The sequence below is a fragment of the Ursus maritimus genome, unplaced genomic scaffold (genome assembly GCF_017311325.1).
Source record: "Ursus maritimus isolate PB19 unplaced genomic scaffold, ASM1731132v1 scaffold_30, whole genome shotgun sequence".
NCBI lineage: Eukaryota > Metazoa > Chordata > Mammalia > Carnivora > Ursidae > Ursus > Ursus maritimus.
In genome coordinates this window covers 12,066,733-12,084,825 of record NW_024425564.1, presented here as the reverse complement: position 1 = coordinate 12,084,825, position 18,093 = coordinate 12,066,733, and the positions used below count along the sequence as shown (strand labels likewise).

General features: G+C 45.9%; 1 protein-coding gene across 4 annotated transcripts in view; it reads right to left on the bottom strand.

The window, feature by feature from the left end:
- DUSP22 (dual specificity phosphatase 22) overlaps positions 1 to 17,222 on the bottom strand; it is a 69,558-nt gene extending 52,336 nt beyond the window's left edge. The window contains exons 1-2 of one of the 4 annotated variants that reach the window (XM_008692884.2): positions 16,951 to 17,222; positions 2,727 to 2,760 (exon numbers count right to left, since the gene is read on the bottom strand). In XM_008692884.2, the coding sequence (XP_008691106.1) occupies positions 2,727 to 2,760; positions 16,951 to 16,971 (55 nt within the window). In that variant the 5' untranslated portion in view covers positions 16,972 to 17,222. The remainder of the gene's footprint in view (positions 1 to 2,726; positions 2,761 to 16,950) is intronic. The other 3 variants (XM_008692886.2, XM_008692887.2, XM_008692885.2) reach the window with 3 other exon arrangements.
- Positions 17,223 to 18,093: the final 871 nt, after the last annotated feature.

Sequence of the window (18,093 nt, the reverse complement as noted above, 5' to 3'; positions counted from 1 at the left end):
CATTCTTGTATTGGTTGTTGCGGTGCACAAGGCCCATAACACAGCTGGATGCACTTTCCAGGAGCAGTCATGATCCTTTCACCTTGGTCTTGCACACTTGTAGCTACTGACGATCAGCGCCTACTGCACACCCAGCATGGCATGAGTGCTGTCTGAGCCTCGAGCTCCCGTCCACAACAGCTGAAGCAGGGGTGTGCTCCCATCCCACCGATGCAGAGCGGAGGAGGGCCGGACGCCGGCTGCCCAGGCACGTGCCAGACTCTGAATCGAGTGCATCGGCGACACTGTCTGGTTCATCCTCACCACAGCCCCTCTCATGTCCAGGCTGTGGAATGTGTCCGAGGGTAACCTATGGCGCGTGGACGGTGGGGGGATAACCAGATTCCAAGGCTGACTGCCTCACCGCTTCTCTTCACGGTAAGACCTGCTCCCCTGTTCCGTTCCTGCTCCTGCTGACCCTGAACCACTGAGAACCGAAGTGCACATCCACGTCAGACTCCCAGCACGTTGCAATAAGTTTCCAGAATGAGTGAATTAATTCACAGGCAACTATATGGACAGCAACGCTTCCTTCCAGCTTCTTGTCCATTCACGGCACTATTATTCCTTTGCTTGAAATAAGCCTTACACCCAGTAAGTGGTTAATAAATGTTTGGTGAATTGATGAGTGAATAAAACACGACCACCTCCTAATGTCAGAATAACCGAAGACAATAAAAAAAACATCAAGCATCTGAACAAGGAGCGGCACGGGGTAGTACGGACCTCTCCAACGGGCACAACCCATGGCAAGAATCCAGAAACTGTGAACGAGTCCCATGTCACTGAATACTTTGAAAATAGGTATAGATTTTAGTACAAAGAGTTTTAAAATGTGCCTTGAAATTGTGCACACGGGATCTTCTAGAAGAAAGTATCCTACTATGAATAAGGATATAACCATCATAAACGGTTGGCAGAAGTACTGAATTTGGTTGGTATGCATTACAACTTTTAATTTGTAAACACTTTCACGTAGCAATTCTACGTCTAGGAATTTATCCTAAGCTCTGCTCTCAAACACAAAAACATCCTCCTGTCTTCATGAAAGCAGTTAATAACTCCCTAAGTAACCCCAAAAGATAGTTGCTCCTTAATGTAGTCCAGTACTACCGCCTACCCACCACAAAGCACTTGCTGCTTTTTCAGAACTACAGAGCTTACTAATTTAGGAACTCTAGTACTATTTTTAAAATGTTCTAGTAGCAATTAGCAGCTGTCAGCTCCCTACGCTCAATTCTGAGGCCAATTAACAGCACTAGGAGCCAAAGGGGGCTGGGGGAGGAGGAGAGAAGGAAATAAACATTATGCAGAGAAATAAAAAAGATCAGCATAGTGTATTTTCTTATTCAATGTGGTTCCTCCTGGGGCATTTTTTTAATCAGTGGGTATAGAACCTAAAATTTTCTGGACTGTTCCTGTGTATGTCTTATTACTTTCTCATATACTATTTTAGCACAGTTTACTTTACAAAGGTATCCTTTTTTGAGGGTTCTGAGGAGTAAATGTAGCATGCTATAATATTTTTTTTTTTACCAGTTCAGAATTGTTTGGGGGAAGAAAACCTGATACAGATTCACAGGAAAATAAATACACAGTGGTGGGATCTCACAGGTAAATGACTTGTAGATACAGTCATCATCTGACTATGAAAGATAGATGCCCCTTTATGCATATTTTTAGTAATTATCTTAATGGTTAAGTTTCTATGACATTAAAGTAATTTAAAACATATTGGGAAAAAAAGAGATTGTTTTTATAGTCAATTGGAACGTGAACTCAAATTTAAGGAGCAACCTGCAAACAGACAGGAGCGTGTCCTCGCTTGTTCTAGGAGGGAGGAACTCCAGATGCCTACGTGGAGGGCTGGCTCTCTCTAGCCTTGCAAGTTTCCTAGGTGTACTCCATCTTATTAAGTATACACATCTCCATTGGTTGAGGACTTGGGCACAAGTATGAGGGCCCAGCAAGGGGCCTGAACAAAAGTGGTGGCCAGGTCCAGATCAGACTTTGTATAAACTGAGTCGATACCTTGACTCAATCATGCTTGATTCCACCCTTGGTGGAAGCAGCCCAAAATGTCCAGCAGCAGATGAAAGGGAAAATATATATATATACACATAGTCTTAAAAAGGAAATAAATTTTTTAAAAGGTTTTATTTATGTATTTGACAGAGAGAGAGAGAGCACAAGCAGGGGGAGCAGCAGGCAGAGGGAGAGGGAGAGGCAGGCTCCCCAGTGAGCAGGGAGTCCGACCTGGGACTCGATCCCAGGGCCTTGGGATCATGACCTGAGCAGAAGGGAGACGCTTAACCGACTGCAGCACCCAGGCACCCCAGAGGAAATAAATTCTGACACATACTACCACATGAATCAACATTATGATCAGTGAAATAAGGCAGACACAAAAGGACAAACACTGCATGCAAGACGCCACTCATGTGAAGAACTTAAAGCAGTCGAATCCCCAGAAACAGAAAGCGGAATGGTGTCTTCTAGGGACTAGGGGAGAGGGAACAGTTTGTGTTTAATGGGCACAGAGTTCCAGTTTGGGATGACGAAAGAGTTCTGGAGATGGATGGTTGCACAGCAGTGTGAACGTACTTAACGTCCCCTGACGTGTGCACTTGAAACGGCACAGTTTATATTACGCATTTTTACCACAATAATAAGGAAAGATAACTCACCTTTGAAGTTGCCAATGTACAGGCCAGGCAGGATCTAGGGGAGAGACACAGATCAGATGTCAGTGCTCAGACCTGAAGCTGACAGGGTTCTGCTCACCAGAGCAGTGGGAGCACATCCCAGGCCTGTTGCCTGCCACACCCACTTCCGAGCACCTCCCCAGACAGCCGGCACAGACCACCCAGCATCCTTGTCTCCAGGGCTCTGGCCTGCCCATGGACACTAGGAAGCCTGCTCAAACAGCCTGTGAATGGCCACACGTGGGTGCCCATCAGCTTGTGGGACCTCGAGGACCAGAATTCCCCAACACATCTACACGCAAGCCCTTCAGTGCTCCTTGGCATTCTGAGAGTTTAGCCGCAAACCCGGGGGCCTCCAGCTCTGCATATCTCCTGCCTACCCTTCCCCCTTGACTCCTCCTTTTCTCACAATAATGTGAACATCCCCCACTTATCTCACAACTCCAGCAAACCTCCCTTTGCTGAGGCCTTGGTGCATGCTGTTCCATGTCCAGCAGCCATGTTCCTACTCTCCTCATCCTTCAGGACCTAGTTCTGACTCACACCCTAGAGAGGCCTGTCCTGAGCCCAGGTTCTGAGGCAGGCCCTGGCTTCAGGTCCCACGGTCCTCAGTACTCCCCTTGTAGGGATATGTCACAGGAGTATTTCTAGGTGAAGGTCCGTCTCCTGTGTTAGACAGCTCTTTGGACAGCTATCACATCCTGTCACTCACTGCTCTATACCCAGCTCCTGGCCCAGGGCTTCACTCATGATTACCAGTCAATAAACAGTTACTAAATGAGTGAATGAACTGTCCAAATGCGTAAGTTAATAAGAATATACGTTTGCTCCAAATGTCTACTTCTAACGCAGTGCTTCTCAAACGAGACAATCCATCAGAACCACCAGAAGCTGTGAAAAATTCCGATTTCTGAACAAGCCCCAGCCCCAGCCCCCGTATAGAATGATTCAGTAGGTCTGAGATAAGAACCAGGGACTGGGTTTTTCACAAGCAACCCCCCACTTTGGAAAATACAAAGCTAATTCTTGTCCTGCCACTACTTTGTATGAAGAGTCTTAAATCCAAATATAGACGCTGCTTTAGAAGTTACGTCACCCGACATGATTTCCAAGTGCACAGAGCATACCGGCCACTGCAGACCCCTGCCCTGGCAACACCCTCCTGTGAGTACTACCATCCCACATCCCACTCAGCTTCATCTGCTTCACACTCCCTATTTTTTATCCACTCCCACCAAGAAAGCTAAGAGCAGCATATAGTAATTCTTCACGCGTGCAGATTTCTCTGAGCATTTTCCTGACCACGGGCTCCCTTGTTAAAAATTGATGGCATCTGTGCAAGTCACTGCAGGGGACTGCACCGTGGCATGGTCAAGGCAGTCTGCTGGAGCTCAGTAATACTAGGTCTAGGGCTAGCTTCTGTCCTGGGGTGGGGAGGTGGCCAAGCCAAGGCACAAGAGAACATAGTGACCAATTGGGGACACTTGTGAGAAGGAAAAGAGACTCTATTCATAATTACAGTTGACCCTTGAACACTGAAGGGTGGGACATCAACTCCCCACACAGCTGAGAATCCATGAACAACTTGTGACTTCCCAAAAACTTAACTACTAATCGCCTACTGTTGAGTGGGAGCCTTACCAATAAATAGTCTATTAACGCACATTTTGCGTGTTATACGTATTATATACTACATTCTTGAAATAAAGTAAGCTAAAGGAAAGAAAATGTTATTAAGAAAGTAATAAGGAAAAAGAAATACATTTACAGTACTGTAAAAAAGTCCTTGTATAAGCAGACCCACGTAATTCATTCAAACCTGTGTTGTTCAAGGGTCAACTATCCTCCAGGACAACAAGCAAGGCCCAGAAGTGAGCAGGGCATGGAGACGTGTGATCACCCTGGCTCACTGAATACTCAGGGAGAAAAAATTAGTTTGGAGTGCCCCATGGGACTGAGAAGTCAGTTATATCCACGACTGAAGTCATAGCATTGAGGCAAGCCGGGTTAGCTCTGTAACTAGGAACACGTGAACCAGTATTTCAGAGGAAAAGACCAGCATGCACTGCCAAGGAGCAAGAACATTTGACAGGTCTTTGTTGAAAGAGAATCAGTCTCTGGGATTCTCCTGGGAGGAAGGGTGGAGTAAATACTGTATCATTCCTGTTTTAAAATATAAGAACAATGCAAGTTCATCTTGGAGATGGGATCACACTGATACTCTCTGGCAGCTCTTGGCGAAACAGAGCTTTTTCAGGTACAATCTCCCCTTCTCCAGGGTCTCTCCTATCTTTATTAGGAGTCGACATGAGATACTAAAGGGCAGAGTCACCACGTGGCTTTCTTGGCTGACAGTAACAGTGAGTTCCTTCTTTTTTTTTTTTTTTTTAAGATTTTATTTATTTGACAGAGTTGGAGACAGCCAGCGAGAGAGGGAACACACGCAGGGGGAGTGGGAGAGGAAGAAGCAGGCTCCTAGCGGAGGAGCCTGATGTGGGGCTCGATCCCAGAACGCCGGGATCACGCCCTGAGCCAAAGGCAGACGCTTAACCGCTGTGCCACCCAGGCGCCCCCAGTGAGTTCCTTCTTAACCAAACTTTAGTCAGGCTCCTTTGAGCCTTCTTCTTGAATAGGCTTCATCTATGGCCTACCAGTTTTGGCAAAGAATCCTGCAGAGCCAGTTTATCAAGAATCCTCTGGACATCCAGTCAAGCTCATCTTCCGCTACCCATGATACCTAATCAAGTTCTGCTCAGTAATTTTCCATCTTTCCCTTACCTTGCCTGTTGGCTATACATCCCCACTAGCTCCTGTTGTATTGGGAGTTGAGTTCTCTCACTTGCCACAGTATCTCCTCCTATTGCAATAGCTTCAAATAAAGTCTTCCTCGCCATTTCTAGTAAGAATAATTTTTCTTTTATAACACTGACCACAAGTGGCTCCAGATTCATACAATTAACAGTTATAATGAACCACAATAAGAGCGTGTGTATTTGCCCAAAATCACAGAACGTATAACAGTAGATGAATGGTTTACTGATTCCTGTCACATGTGGACTTCATGCTGGGCACTCAGGATACAGATGTGATGGAGAGAGACAGGGCCCTGTCAAATGCCTACCTTCCCTTGTGGAGCTTCTTGCCTAGGGAAGGAGGAGGTGACTTGACCACTCTGGGATCCCCAAGGATTTTCAGGAGGCAGCCCCACTTAGGGGACCTCCAGTTCAAGAGCATTGGGTCAGAAGAGGGGGAAGGACAGGCAGGGGAGCAATAGAAACCACCAGTGCAGAGAAAGAAGGTCAATCTCTACCAGGAGAGAGCATGAGGGAGGCAGAGATCCAGCAGGGAAGAACAGGAGGAGGCTGTGGTCCAGGCTGTGGACAGGCTGCATGCAGCAGACACAGGACACAGGCAGCCATGGAAGGCTTTCAGGGCTCTAGATTAAGAACCACTAAGATGATTAAGATGTGTGGGGCCATAGAGAGATATTTTCATATATTTTTACTTAATATATCTTGGAAATGTCATGGTAAAACAGAGGAAAGGTAAAGTTGTGTATGCAGCCAATGTCTTCATTACCGTACCATCTCCGTAAGAGTGACACTGGGAGCTGGTGGGGAGGGTCCGAGGAGGGCCACTTCCGTATTTCTCTTTGCACTTTTCTGTACGGTGTGGATGTTCTACTTGTGTGCGTGCATTGCTTCAGCTTACTTTTTTCTTTTCAAGTCAAGAGGGGTTATTTAGGGAAAAGATTATGGCCCAGTTTTGCTTTTCTTTTTTGTACTTCTATTTTCTCTGCCAAAATAAACTAATACATTTCATAGTATTTTTTAAGTAAAATAAAGCGAGGACATAAGATTAGATCACCTCTCTGCCCTGCTGCTCTAGAACCATGGCTTTATGATTCCTAAACCCGTCCTTTAGAAGCCAACTCCAGTCAGGCTTCTACTCCCTGCAGGGCTATCTACAACAGAACATCACTCCCCACCCCCATTATCAATTCCTCAAATCTCCTGATGAATTTCACCTTCTCCCAGTCCCCCAGAATGAAAATCTGGACCCCACTCCCACCATGGCACTTCCCCTACACTCCCCCCACATCCCACCAATGCCTCTCTCTGCCTAGTGAGTTACAAAGTCCTAGCACAGTCCTGGCTCCTTGGCACAGTCAGAGCCTCAGTTCATACATGGGCTAGAGCAGTCTGCATTGAACTAACTTCTCCGTCCCATCAAATTAATTTTGTAATGTCATAGTCTCACTGGGTCACTTTCTAGATAATGTTTGTAGCAAACCCTTTCCCAAGAAAAGGAAAGCCAAAACTGAAATTCAACTGCAAATTTCAAGTTGGCATCCACAGGATGGCTCCAACTTACCCCTGAAGGATTTCCCCCATTTCTTTCCAATCTGCAGCCAAGCCAAGTAACCCCCCGATTCCCAATACCCCTTACTGGTCCTACTTTGCAATATCACATTTCTTTGCTCTCAATATTCTCTTTAAATAGAGAAGTAATCCCCATTATTTGGGGTCCCTCATCTCCCTTGGCTATACTAAAAAATTATAAGCCCCGTAGTAGACAATTATTTCATTGGTTTCCTAGCCTCAGAAGGCCTTTCCTGTGTTTGAGGAATTTCCCCCCACTTTAGAGTCTTGGTGGGAAGCAGAGCCCAGCTCTTACTACAGAAGCTGCAAACACCAGATGACTGCTTGCATTTGCCTTGGCTGCTGTGACACGGAAATGTGACCTAAGTGCAACAGCCGCTCCAGACCAGAATCCACAGGTAACCCACAACATTCTCTCCCACAACAGGGGCAGCAGGGCTGGTAGCATATCTAGAACCGAAAATAGCAGGAGCAGTACCTTGGGGCAGCCCCAGAAATGCTCTCACCAGATCAGTTCTAGGATCTGCTTCTGGCAAGGTAGCCTTAATCTGGTTCTCCCGACTTCCTGGCCAACCTACCTATTGTACCCAAAGCAGCCACATCTGGATTTTGTTGCTTACAAACACTGACCCTGATGTAGGCCTTTCAACCCAGAAAAAAAGCATAAATGCAAATGAGCTGTACAGACCTTCAGGCAAGTCACAGACTAGCAAAGTCCTACCCACCTTGGAGCAGCAGCCCCACCGGCACTCCCAGAACCAGTTAGAGAGCACTCCATCAGGAGATTCCTCCCTCCTCTGGACTCTACTCACACCTCATTAAGCACTTACTTCTACTCCTCAATAGCTCCTCAATTTGTTTGCTCCTCTAAACTTTGTTCAGCTTCTTAGTGCCTCCCCTCTGACTTGTAACAGCCTCGGAAAGATCTCCCTACCTTTGGATCTATCCCTCCAAAGGAACCCTCAACCGGCCTCCAAGTGCAAAACTGACTATGTAACTCTTCAGATTAAAACCTTCTTAGCGTTCCCAGTAGCTATCACCATAGAACCTAAATCTGGCACCTTAACAAGTGAGACCTGCAAGTACTGAGGTTGCTGTCTGCAGCCTCAGCCCCATGCCCAGCTCTTTCCCCAAACTTCCCCATAGCGGAGGTGACCATACAAAGATGCAGGGTGAGACCCCCAATTCCACCATCCAGGTTTTAAGGGAAACAGTTCAATTTTCAACTGCTATCAACTACATAAAAAAACACAAAAGCTGAAAGATTGTGATAGACAAATAAAACACATCTGCAGGCCGACGATAGCCCACGGACATCTAGTTTATGACCTCTATCTGCTGCCTGCATCGTATTTGTGAGTATGTTCTCTCTCAACTTGGATGGTTCTCCCTTGATTGGTAGATACTCAAGTAAATGTTTCTTCAATGAATAAATGAACAAAAAGAGAAAGTGAATAAGGTGGGAGGAGGTAAAGTAAGGAAAGGAGAGAGATGAAAAACAACGGTGAGTAAAGCCTGAGAAATCAGACCTTGCCCCTTTCTGCCCTGCACAGGTTTCCACAGGGGTCAGTGATGGCCACACCGGCAGCACAGGGGCCAGTGCTGGACGACAGCAGCATGCCAAAGGGATGCCAGGGCAGAGAGCTGGCAAAGACAGAGGCTTAAGCTTACTAAAATCAAAGAGCCAACTTACTAAAAATCATTTAAGATGCACATTTTTATATGCATTTAGAATTTTATTTTTTTTTAAGATTTATTTATTTATTCATTTGTCAGAGAGAGGGAGAGAGGGAGCAGGCAGAGGGAGAAGCAGGCTCCCTCCTGAGCAAGGAGCCCAATGTTCGATGTGCGACTCCATCCCAGGACCCTGGGATTATGACCTGAGCCGAAGGCTGACGTTTAACCGACTGAGCCACCCAGGTGCCCTTAAAATTTTTTTTTCTTTTTTTATTTTTTAAGTCTTTGTTTAAATTCCAGTTAGTTAACATACAGTGTAATATTAGTTTCAGGTGTAGAGTTTAGTGACTTATCACTTCCATCCAACACCTGGTGCTCATCCTTAACCCCCATCGCCCATCTAACCCATCCCCCAGCCACCTCCCCTCCAGCAACCTTCAGTTTGTTCCCTGGTTTGTCTCTTCCCCCACCCCCTTTCTTCTGTTTTGTTTCTTAAATTCCACACATGCAAAAAGAAGACAGAGCTATGTCAGTAAACTTTAAACTCCATATTCAAGACCACAAGAGTAAGCTAGTGTCTCAAGGGCCGGAAATAGAAGGAGAATGGCTCAATCCCAGTTTCTGTAGTCTCTTCCATACAGAATTACAAAATAAGACAAAGGAAGGCTGGCCATCAGCAGAGAGAGAAATTACATTTTTGTTTTCAAGACTAGAAACCCCATGAATGTGTAGACTCCTACTCTAGTCAGCTTCATAATTCAAACTTGAAAGCAAAAAGCTGACCCACCCACTTCCCTGATTGTTGCTGGTAATCCTTAAATACAGAGAAAGAGAAAATGAAATGAAATAATTTTCCAGCTGAAAGACAGCTTATAGAGAAGACCATGGAAGAGCACAGTGTTCATCTGGGACAAAGTGGCTGACCAGTCAGTCACTTCAGACAGTCACTTCATCAAGTCTGAACTCAAGCCAGAAGCAAGAACACAAGGGGAGTGAAATCATTACCACCTGGGAGGAAAGAGAAGCATAGATCAAGGAAAGAAGTTTGTATATGCAGTTTGGATATGTTTGGGAATGTTCTGTGACTCTGAGATAACAACAACCAGATCAGTCCTAATCATCTTTGGGTCTCAGAAATAATTTCTTCTTTCCCCATTGTTCACCTGGGTGGCTCCTTGTCATTTAGGCCTCCCGTGAGATAACAGCTCTCAAGGAAGTCTCTCCTGAACGATAAATTCCCTGACACCCTCCGTCACATCCCCTTGTTATTTTCATCATATTTATCAGTCCTTAAAGTTATTTTATTATTTGCTTACTTTTTTGATTGACCTTGAAGCAGGGGGTATGTCTATTGTGTTCCCCGCTCTGTCTCAAAAGCCTGCCAGAGAGTCCTGCACATGAAGAGATAGTAAAAGGCAATGGAAGATGCTCTCTAGCACTCTGCTAGTCAGAAAAAATTCTTCTTTTCTGGTAAAAGACTGTCTAGAAATAGGAAATGAAGGCAGACTCCTGCAGAAACACTTTGAGACCATGCTCAAGATTCTCTGTGGTTAATGGCTCTTCTTGATCAATACCCTTCACACCCACACTGTACTAACACTGTCCATACAGAAATGCATAAAATCAAATCCTTCACCACAAAAAAGCACTTATGAACAAAACAATACTGCTTCTAAGGGCAGTAAATATTTTGAGTTTATCTTCTAAACACTTCTCTCAGTGCTTCGGGATAACATGGAATCTAAGACCACCACCCGAACAGATTTAAGAGATAAAATTCCTGATCAGGCAGCAGTACAAGGTTGTGGGGGGTGGGATAATCTTAATTCTTCCTAGGTCAGAAAGAACTTTCTGGGTTTCAATGCCAGGAATGAGGAGGAGAACTTTGGAAATCCGTGAAGGGTTAAATGTCACAGACTTTCTTAATGCCATTTGGCTACGGACTTAACCAGTTTGCTTTTGCAAAAAGACGAATCTGAGGATACTCTTGGGGCACCTGGGTGGCTCAGTCAGTTGAGCAACCAACGCTTTATTTCACCTGCGGTCATGATCTCAGGGTCGTTGAGATAGAGCCCCATGTTGGACTCTGTGCTCAGCACAGAGTCTGCTTAAGATTCTGTCCCTCTCCCTCTACCCCCTACATTCCACTTAAGCTCTTTAAAAAAAAAAAAAAAAAAGAATCTGAGAATAATCTTGTATGCACTTAGAATTAAAGCCTTAAGCATTTGTTCCTTCAATATGAAATAAAACTGTAATGTTGAAAAGAGAAAATATCCAGAAGGTAGTACAGAGGACAGAAGACAGATTACCAGCGTAGGGCAGTCTGTCTATACAGCTGTGTACATGGTGCACTCACCTCCCACAGAGGGACTCCTCTGTAAGCTGCCTGGGCCCAGGTGACCGGGTCTGCCTGTCTTTCACACTCGTTTCCCAGTAAGGCTCTAGCACAGTGCCTTGACAATAGCAGGAGCTCAACAGTATCATCCGATGAATGGGTGGATGGACAGATGAATAAATTATGAAGGTGGCCAAGTCAGGTCCGTCACATGGAAACAGCAGCATTAACAGCACAAGGATGTCGAACCTTCTGGCCCCTGACCATATGAAAACAGAGCTTCTGAACCTTTAAGGCCCTATTCACCTTTTGATAGTGACCAGTTCTAGATCACCCAGACCTTCACCTCTGAGGGGAGAAGCCGAGGCCAGTGGCTCTCAATGGGGCACAATTCTGCCCTCCAGCATATATCTGGGAAAACCTGGAGGTATTTTTGATTGTCACAATGGGGGGAGAGTACAACTGGCACCTAGTGGGTAGAGGCCTGGAATGTTGCTAACCTCCTACAATGCACAGGACAACCTCACGACAAAGACTGAGCCAGCCCAAAATGTTAACAGCGCAGAGGTTGAGGAACCCTGGCATGTGCCTAGGGAGGCATAGTCATGTCTTTGATCTTTCCCTCTTGAGTTAAACTTTCTCTACTCCTTTATCTTCCTAAGGAGAACAGAGCCATCCTAAACCAGCGTCATCACCGTAATCACTAACGGGACAGATCGACTCACACTAATAGCAGTGCATATTTGCACTTCACAGCTTGCAAGAACGTCTTCTAATAAATTCTCATTTACGTCTCTCAAGAATTGGGGAAGCATCACCACATTCATTTTCGAGCAAATGAGACTAGATAAGCTAACCACCATCTCTATGAGTAGAAAGAGGTAAAGAAATTGAAGCTCAGAAACACTAAGTGGCTTGTTCAAGATCACACTCATAAAGCAGCGGAGTGGTAGGGACACCCCAAATCAGGCTTGTGATAGCCCTGCCCCTCTGTCTTTCACCACAGTGGGTTTCTCAAGGAACAGTGGTGGCCCCATAGAAATATAATGTGAGCCATATATGTAATTTAAAATTTTCTAGTAGCCACAGAAAAAGTAAAAAAAAAAAAAAAAAAGATGAAATCAATTTTAATATATTTAACTGAAATATATTCAGAATATTTATACAACATAACCAACACATAAACATATTTCTGTAACCCATATATAAAATTATTCATAGAATGGTTTACAATTTTTTGTACTAACTCTCAAAGTCTGGTGTGTATTTTATACTTAAATCACATCTCATTTGCAATTAGCCACATTTTAGTCCTCAATAGCCCTGTGACTAATGGCTACTGTTCTGCACAACACAGGTTGTATGTATGTATGTGTGTGTGTGTGTGTGTGTGTGAGGGAGGGAGGGTGGGGGGAAAAGAAAAAAGGAAGAGAGAGGTGGGGAGGTGTGGAGGTTTCAGAGGGTAAGACAGACAACTTCAGGAGAGTGGGGTAAGTAGATGATGAGTGCAATTTTAGGTGGCATTCGATCTTGGCCACGGATCCTTCTGGAATAAAAATGTTAAAGCTGAGATCAGAAGGAATTGCTCAAAGTTACAAGATTAGTGGCAAAGTACATTTCTAGAAGCTAGAAATTAAAAGCCTTAGCTAGGATTTATTCATGTATTCCTGTGTGTCTTACACTAGGCTTCATATTTTCCCCATCTGTAAGAGCAAGTTGATTTGCAGAATCCATGCTAACCATAGAAATGCTTTTCTGAGACCATTTACAAATAAAAACATACAATGCCCTTGGAACTAAAAGCATGATTTATAGTATCTGGGACAAGATTTCTTTCCCATCTCACAGAAGTTGGTAATCCTTAGCAAAAGAAAATTTAGGAACTAAACAACACAGATCTTCTTCGGACTGGTTCAAGTAGAGCAGTTTTTAAGTACATTTCATGTGCTGTGTGGTAGAACATCATGTCCATCTCGGTCAGGTGGACAGAGCGTGTTACACAGGCGATGTTAGGGAGTGAGGCTTCTGTGTTCTGGCCTAGTAAAGATGATGAGGAAGTAGGAAAAGAGAACAGAGCAGTTGTGATCTATTATTTTTTAAGCCTCATATCGTGTGCCTACCAGCTTATAAAGTCTAAGCCTCACTATAACCATGGGAAGTCAGTGTGTCTTACCCTCTTTGTGCAGATTGGGAAATGGACCCTCAGAGAGATTAAATAACATGACTAACATCCTAATGCTAGGTTTGAAACCTAGTTCCTGTTGATTGTGAAGGTAGAGGAGATCTTTCCTTTTTGCTAGGATGGCAGTTCACCCCAAGTGAATTCTTTTTTTTTTTTTAAGATTTTATTTATTTATTTGACAGAGATAGACAGCCAGCGAGAGAGGGAACACAAGCAGGGGGAGTGGGAGAGGAAGAAGCAGGCTCATAGCGGAGGAGCCTGATGTGGGGCTGGATCCCATAACGCCGGGATCACGCCCTGAGCCAAAGGCAGACAGACGCCCAACCACTGTGCCACCCAGGTGCCCCCCAAAGTGAATTCTAAAGACTCTGAAAGTAACCTGAAAAAGCTCCCCAGAGCTCCAAATTAATTGCAAAATAGGAAAAGCCACCTTTTCTCTTTCTTCCTGTTTGACATCCATACCGAGGACAGAAAGGTGGGCAACTAAAATAATCTTTGATTACTTTTTGTGCAATTCCCAAATAGATCCTCTGAATTGGCCAAAGATGTAATCACTAATGAGTTTATAGTGTGTCAGGTCCTATTTTGAGAGTTCACCACAGAGTAACTCATCTGATCTTCACCATCACCCCATGAAGTCGGTGTTGTTATTTTCATCCCTGTTTTACAGAGGAGGCACACAGAGGTTAAGTGACCTGCCCAAAGTCACCCAGCTGGTAAGTGACAGAGCCTGGACTCAAAGCCAGGTGGTCTGGCTCACAGTGCAGAGTGCCTCACCTGTGCCTCACTATGCCGCTAAAGATCAACCTAGTAAATGTCTCTAGTGGGATTAGGGTTAAACTAAACAGCCTGTTGCATGCAAATGTCATGTTTCTGTGGAGTCTCTGAAAACTCCCAGTTGACTCAAAGTTCTCTCAAGGGTCTGAACCTGCTACTCTTTTGGGTGGGGACCTATCATGGAAACTCCTATCCTCATTATCATCTTATTAGTCTTAAGTACTATAATACTCCATGAAAAACAAAAATCTAGTCTCTTTAGACAAGCATTTTATCAGAGAAATCAGCCCCAAATCTTCTCCAGGTGCATTTTTTAAAAGATTTTATTTATTGGGGGGTGGCAGAGAGAGAGGGAGAAGCAGACTCCCCACTGAGCCGGGAGACCCATGCAGGACTCCATCCCAGGATCCTGAGATCAGGACCTGGGCCGAAGGCAGACACTTAATCAACTGAGCCACCCAGGCGCCCCCTCTCTCCATGACCATGTTTTTATCTTGATCAACCTGAATTAATGATCTAATTGTGGGCTGAAGGAAGCATTACCATTCTAGGCAGGATGTGAGGACCCTCCGGATCTAACATCTTACCCCCCCATAGACTGCCAGGGTTGGTTCACTTCATCCGGAACCCAGCTACCCAGGCTGATGGCCTCTTTTTTCCTCACTGCTCTGTGTCCTCCAAAAAGCATCCTGCCTGGTGAAAACCGAGCTGTCCCTGGATTTCATAGGAAACCTAGCTTGTGATAATGGGAGGCAAATACTTTAGCTGGTTCAACCTCTGGTCTATACCAAAGGTTCTATGAAGGAGTCTGTCATTAACATTGTACTCTCCCTCTGCCCTCTCAACTAGCACAGCAGCTGGCTAATAGTAGGTGCACAATAAATATTTGTTACATTAATGACCACTCTAAATGTATTATATTTCTGCATATCTACATTAGGCAAAGTGGCTCTATTGACAATACAAGATGATTGTGATAATAGCAGCAAGAAATTTATTACTTTCTTTGAAAGGTAAAGATCATGATAAGAATATGACCGTTTTTGCTGAAAAGCCTTAATTTTGAACCTTAGGCAATCATTCATATTCTTAAGTATGTTCTTTGAATCATAATATAAAAATACTACAAATTAAATGCTAAAAGTGGAGGAGAGTGAACAACTCAAGTGAAAAAGAACCAAAGGAAAACCAAGATATGACTACAAGCCCACAAACTTGAGCTTTACTGTTCTGTTTTAACAAGCAGAAGGTTCATGGTGCTGATGGATTTCAGTTTTAATGGGGACATAATGCAAGTTTTTATCCAAGAGAAATAGTCTGTTTTCAATCTTGGTCACAGCTTCTCCCTGCCCCCCGCCCCCCCCCCAAAAAAAAGCCCACACAAGGAATACAATCCTGGTTACCAAAAAGCCTCAGATATGCAGGCCCAAATCACAGAGTTCTTCCATAAACTGGGTCTGCAGAACACAATAAACATGATGTGGGCAGGTGAAAAAAGTTAACTGGGTACCCAGGATTACCCATGACTGCACTTTCTTCCCAACCTTAACTTCTAACACTCCCCATCGCACTTCACACTCTAGCTGAAAGAACCAAACCACTGCTGACCCTAGTGCAGAGAGGAAAGAAAGAAAAGAAGGAAGGAAGGAAGGAAGGAAGGAAGGAAGGAAGGAAGGAAGGAAGGAAGGAAGGAGAAGGAGAGAGAAGGAAAGAGAAGGGAAGGGAAGGGAAGAAAAAAAAGAAAAGAAAAACGAAAGCCAGCCATATGGTTATAACCACCAAATATGAAAGCTAAATATATGTGGAGATGTGAGTGGAATAGAATGGGGACAGACAAGCATCAAGCCAGAAACTAAACTCTGATCCAGGACCATTTAAAGACCTGTGAAGAAGTACTTGACTTTGCTGAGGGCTTTTTTAAAAGTCTTGTCTCTCCTTCAAACCAGCAGTACCAGATTACAAAATCCTTAACCTTGTGGTTGACATGAATATACACCCCAAGCAGCTCTCAACTGCAAGAGCTAATTTCTGGCATCTTCCACTCTCAGGAAAGACACAGCCGATCTCACAACCTAGGAAGGGGGTTTTAGGGAAAATGAAGAGCAGATGGTGGGGGACAGAACACAAAAAGAGGAGAGCAACACGATTTTGTATAAGGCAAAATCATCGCAAGCAGCCAGCCAACAGGTTGCCCTTGCTGCAGAAGCCATATAATCCAGGATAACTCAGCTCTGAATCTGTTTTCTCAACACCCCCCACCCCTGCCATGTAACACCTCAGGACTTAGGTCTCGGTCAACTTCTCTGTACACACGAAAAAAAAAAGAAAAAGAAAAAAAGAATGTGGGAGAAAGAGGAAATTAAATAATAGAAGACATTTATCTACTCCAGTTTACTAATAACGTGGCTGGTGATGCTTCAAGAGCCGAGTCTGGGAGTGAAGGGGAGGGCAGAAAAAGAAACCGCAACCCCTCTGAGCTCAGCTGAGGTCTCGGCAGAACAAGTGTCAACGCTTTTAAAGGGCACGGCTTGTTCTCAGTTGCAAAGCACACGGGCTGGCAGGGTAGGCGCGGGGAACTGCTTACCCGGAAGCCCGCGGGAGGCCTGGGGGAGGGGGGCACCTCAAAAACAGACCTCACGAGCACCGCGCCAGGCGCGCCGCCCCTCCCTCGCGTTCCCACCAGAGGAAAGCGCCGCCAGTGTCAAAGTCGCGGTGGAACACGACCTGGTCAGACAGGTCGGAGAGGGAAGAGGGGGCATCCGTCGAGGGCTCTCCTCGCCCAGCAAACACCAGCCGGGGGGAAGCCTTAAAGGTGGAAACAAAACCAGCACAAATGAAAGAAAGACACGTTACCTTGTTCATCCCATTCCCCATGGTGGCTGAATGCGAACTCTAGCACCCTTGGAAATGAGGTCGCAGGCTCACTAATAGCATGTTACAACAGGAGGGAGGAGCAAGTGGAGCGGGCGGGGGAGGAGGCCCTGGGGAGGAATTTCGTGCTCGCAGTATAAACAACAACAACAATAATAATCAGGGACATCCAGGCCACTCGGCTCGCTCCAGGGAGCTGCCCTGGACGGGAGGGCTTTCCGCTCGTCCGCCCCGGACTTCCCGGCCGAGCAGAGCAGAGGAACTGGCGCCCTTGCCGGGAAATGGTCTCGCTTTGCCAGTGCACGCCCCGTGAGCGCCCAGGCACCCCTCCCCGGCCGGCTCCCTGGGACTTGTAGTCGGGCTCCGCGGCGCCGCGACCGCTCGCCCCGCCCTGCGTAGCCCACAGCTTCTCGGGGGCCGGCGCCGGAGCCCAAAGCGCACGCGCAGCGCGAGGGGCCGAAGCAGCAGCCGTGAGCGTTCCGGGAGACGGACTTACGGGCGGAGGCGGGGCCTGGTGGTCGCGCAGGCGCCTCCCCAACCCGGCCGCAGCGCGTCACCCGGCCACCTCCCCCGGGATCAGGGTCACCAAAACTCCCGCAGACCTTTTCCCCTGGGGCGACTGGGGGACCTGTTACCAGTAGTCACCACCCTGCCTTGACTGCCTCGGTGAATCAGGTGCTAATCAGAGCCTTGGTCTTCGCGGCTCCCCTGCTTGGGTTTTCTGAGGGCGACAGATTTAGGCCCGGGTTGGGGGATTCCTATGGCCCTGCCCCACCCACGAAGACCGAGAAGGCTCACCCAGTGGGGAAAGGTGGGCTCAGTGACTCATCTCTGGGATGACCTAACCTCCCTACCGTGGGGGAGCAGATGGCCAGATCTCAGACCTCACACCGTGTCATTGGACGTCTAGTATGTGCCCATCTTCAGATTATAAACTGGCCGTAGTAGGTGCGTGGCTGTGTTGATACAGTTGCTTCTGGAAAGCGCCTGTCCTTGCTAAGCAGCATAGTAATGTCTGCATTATCATTGTGTCTGGAGTAGAATACTTTCTAACCTGTAGCAGAATTGTTTTGAGAAATTTTATCACCCCTACTAAGCTCTTAGCTTTCTTCCCTGGGGACGGAA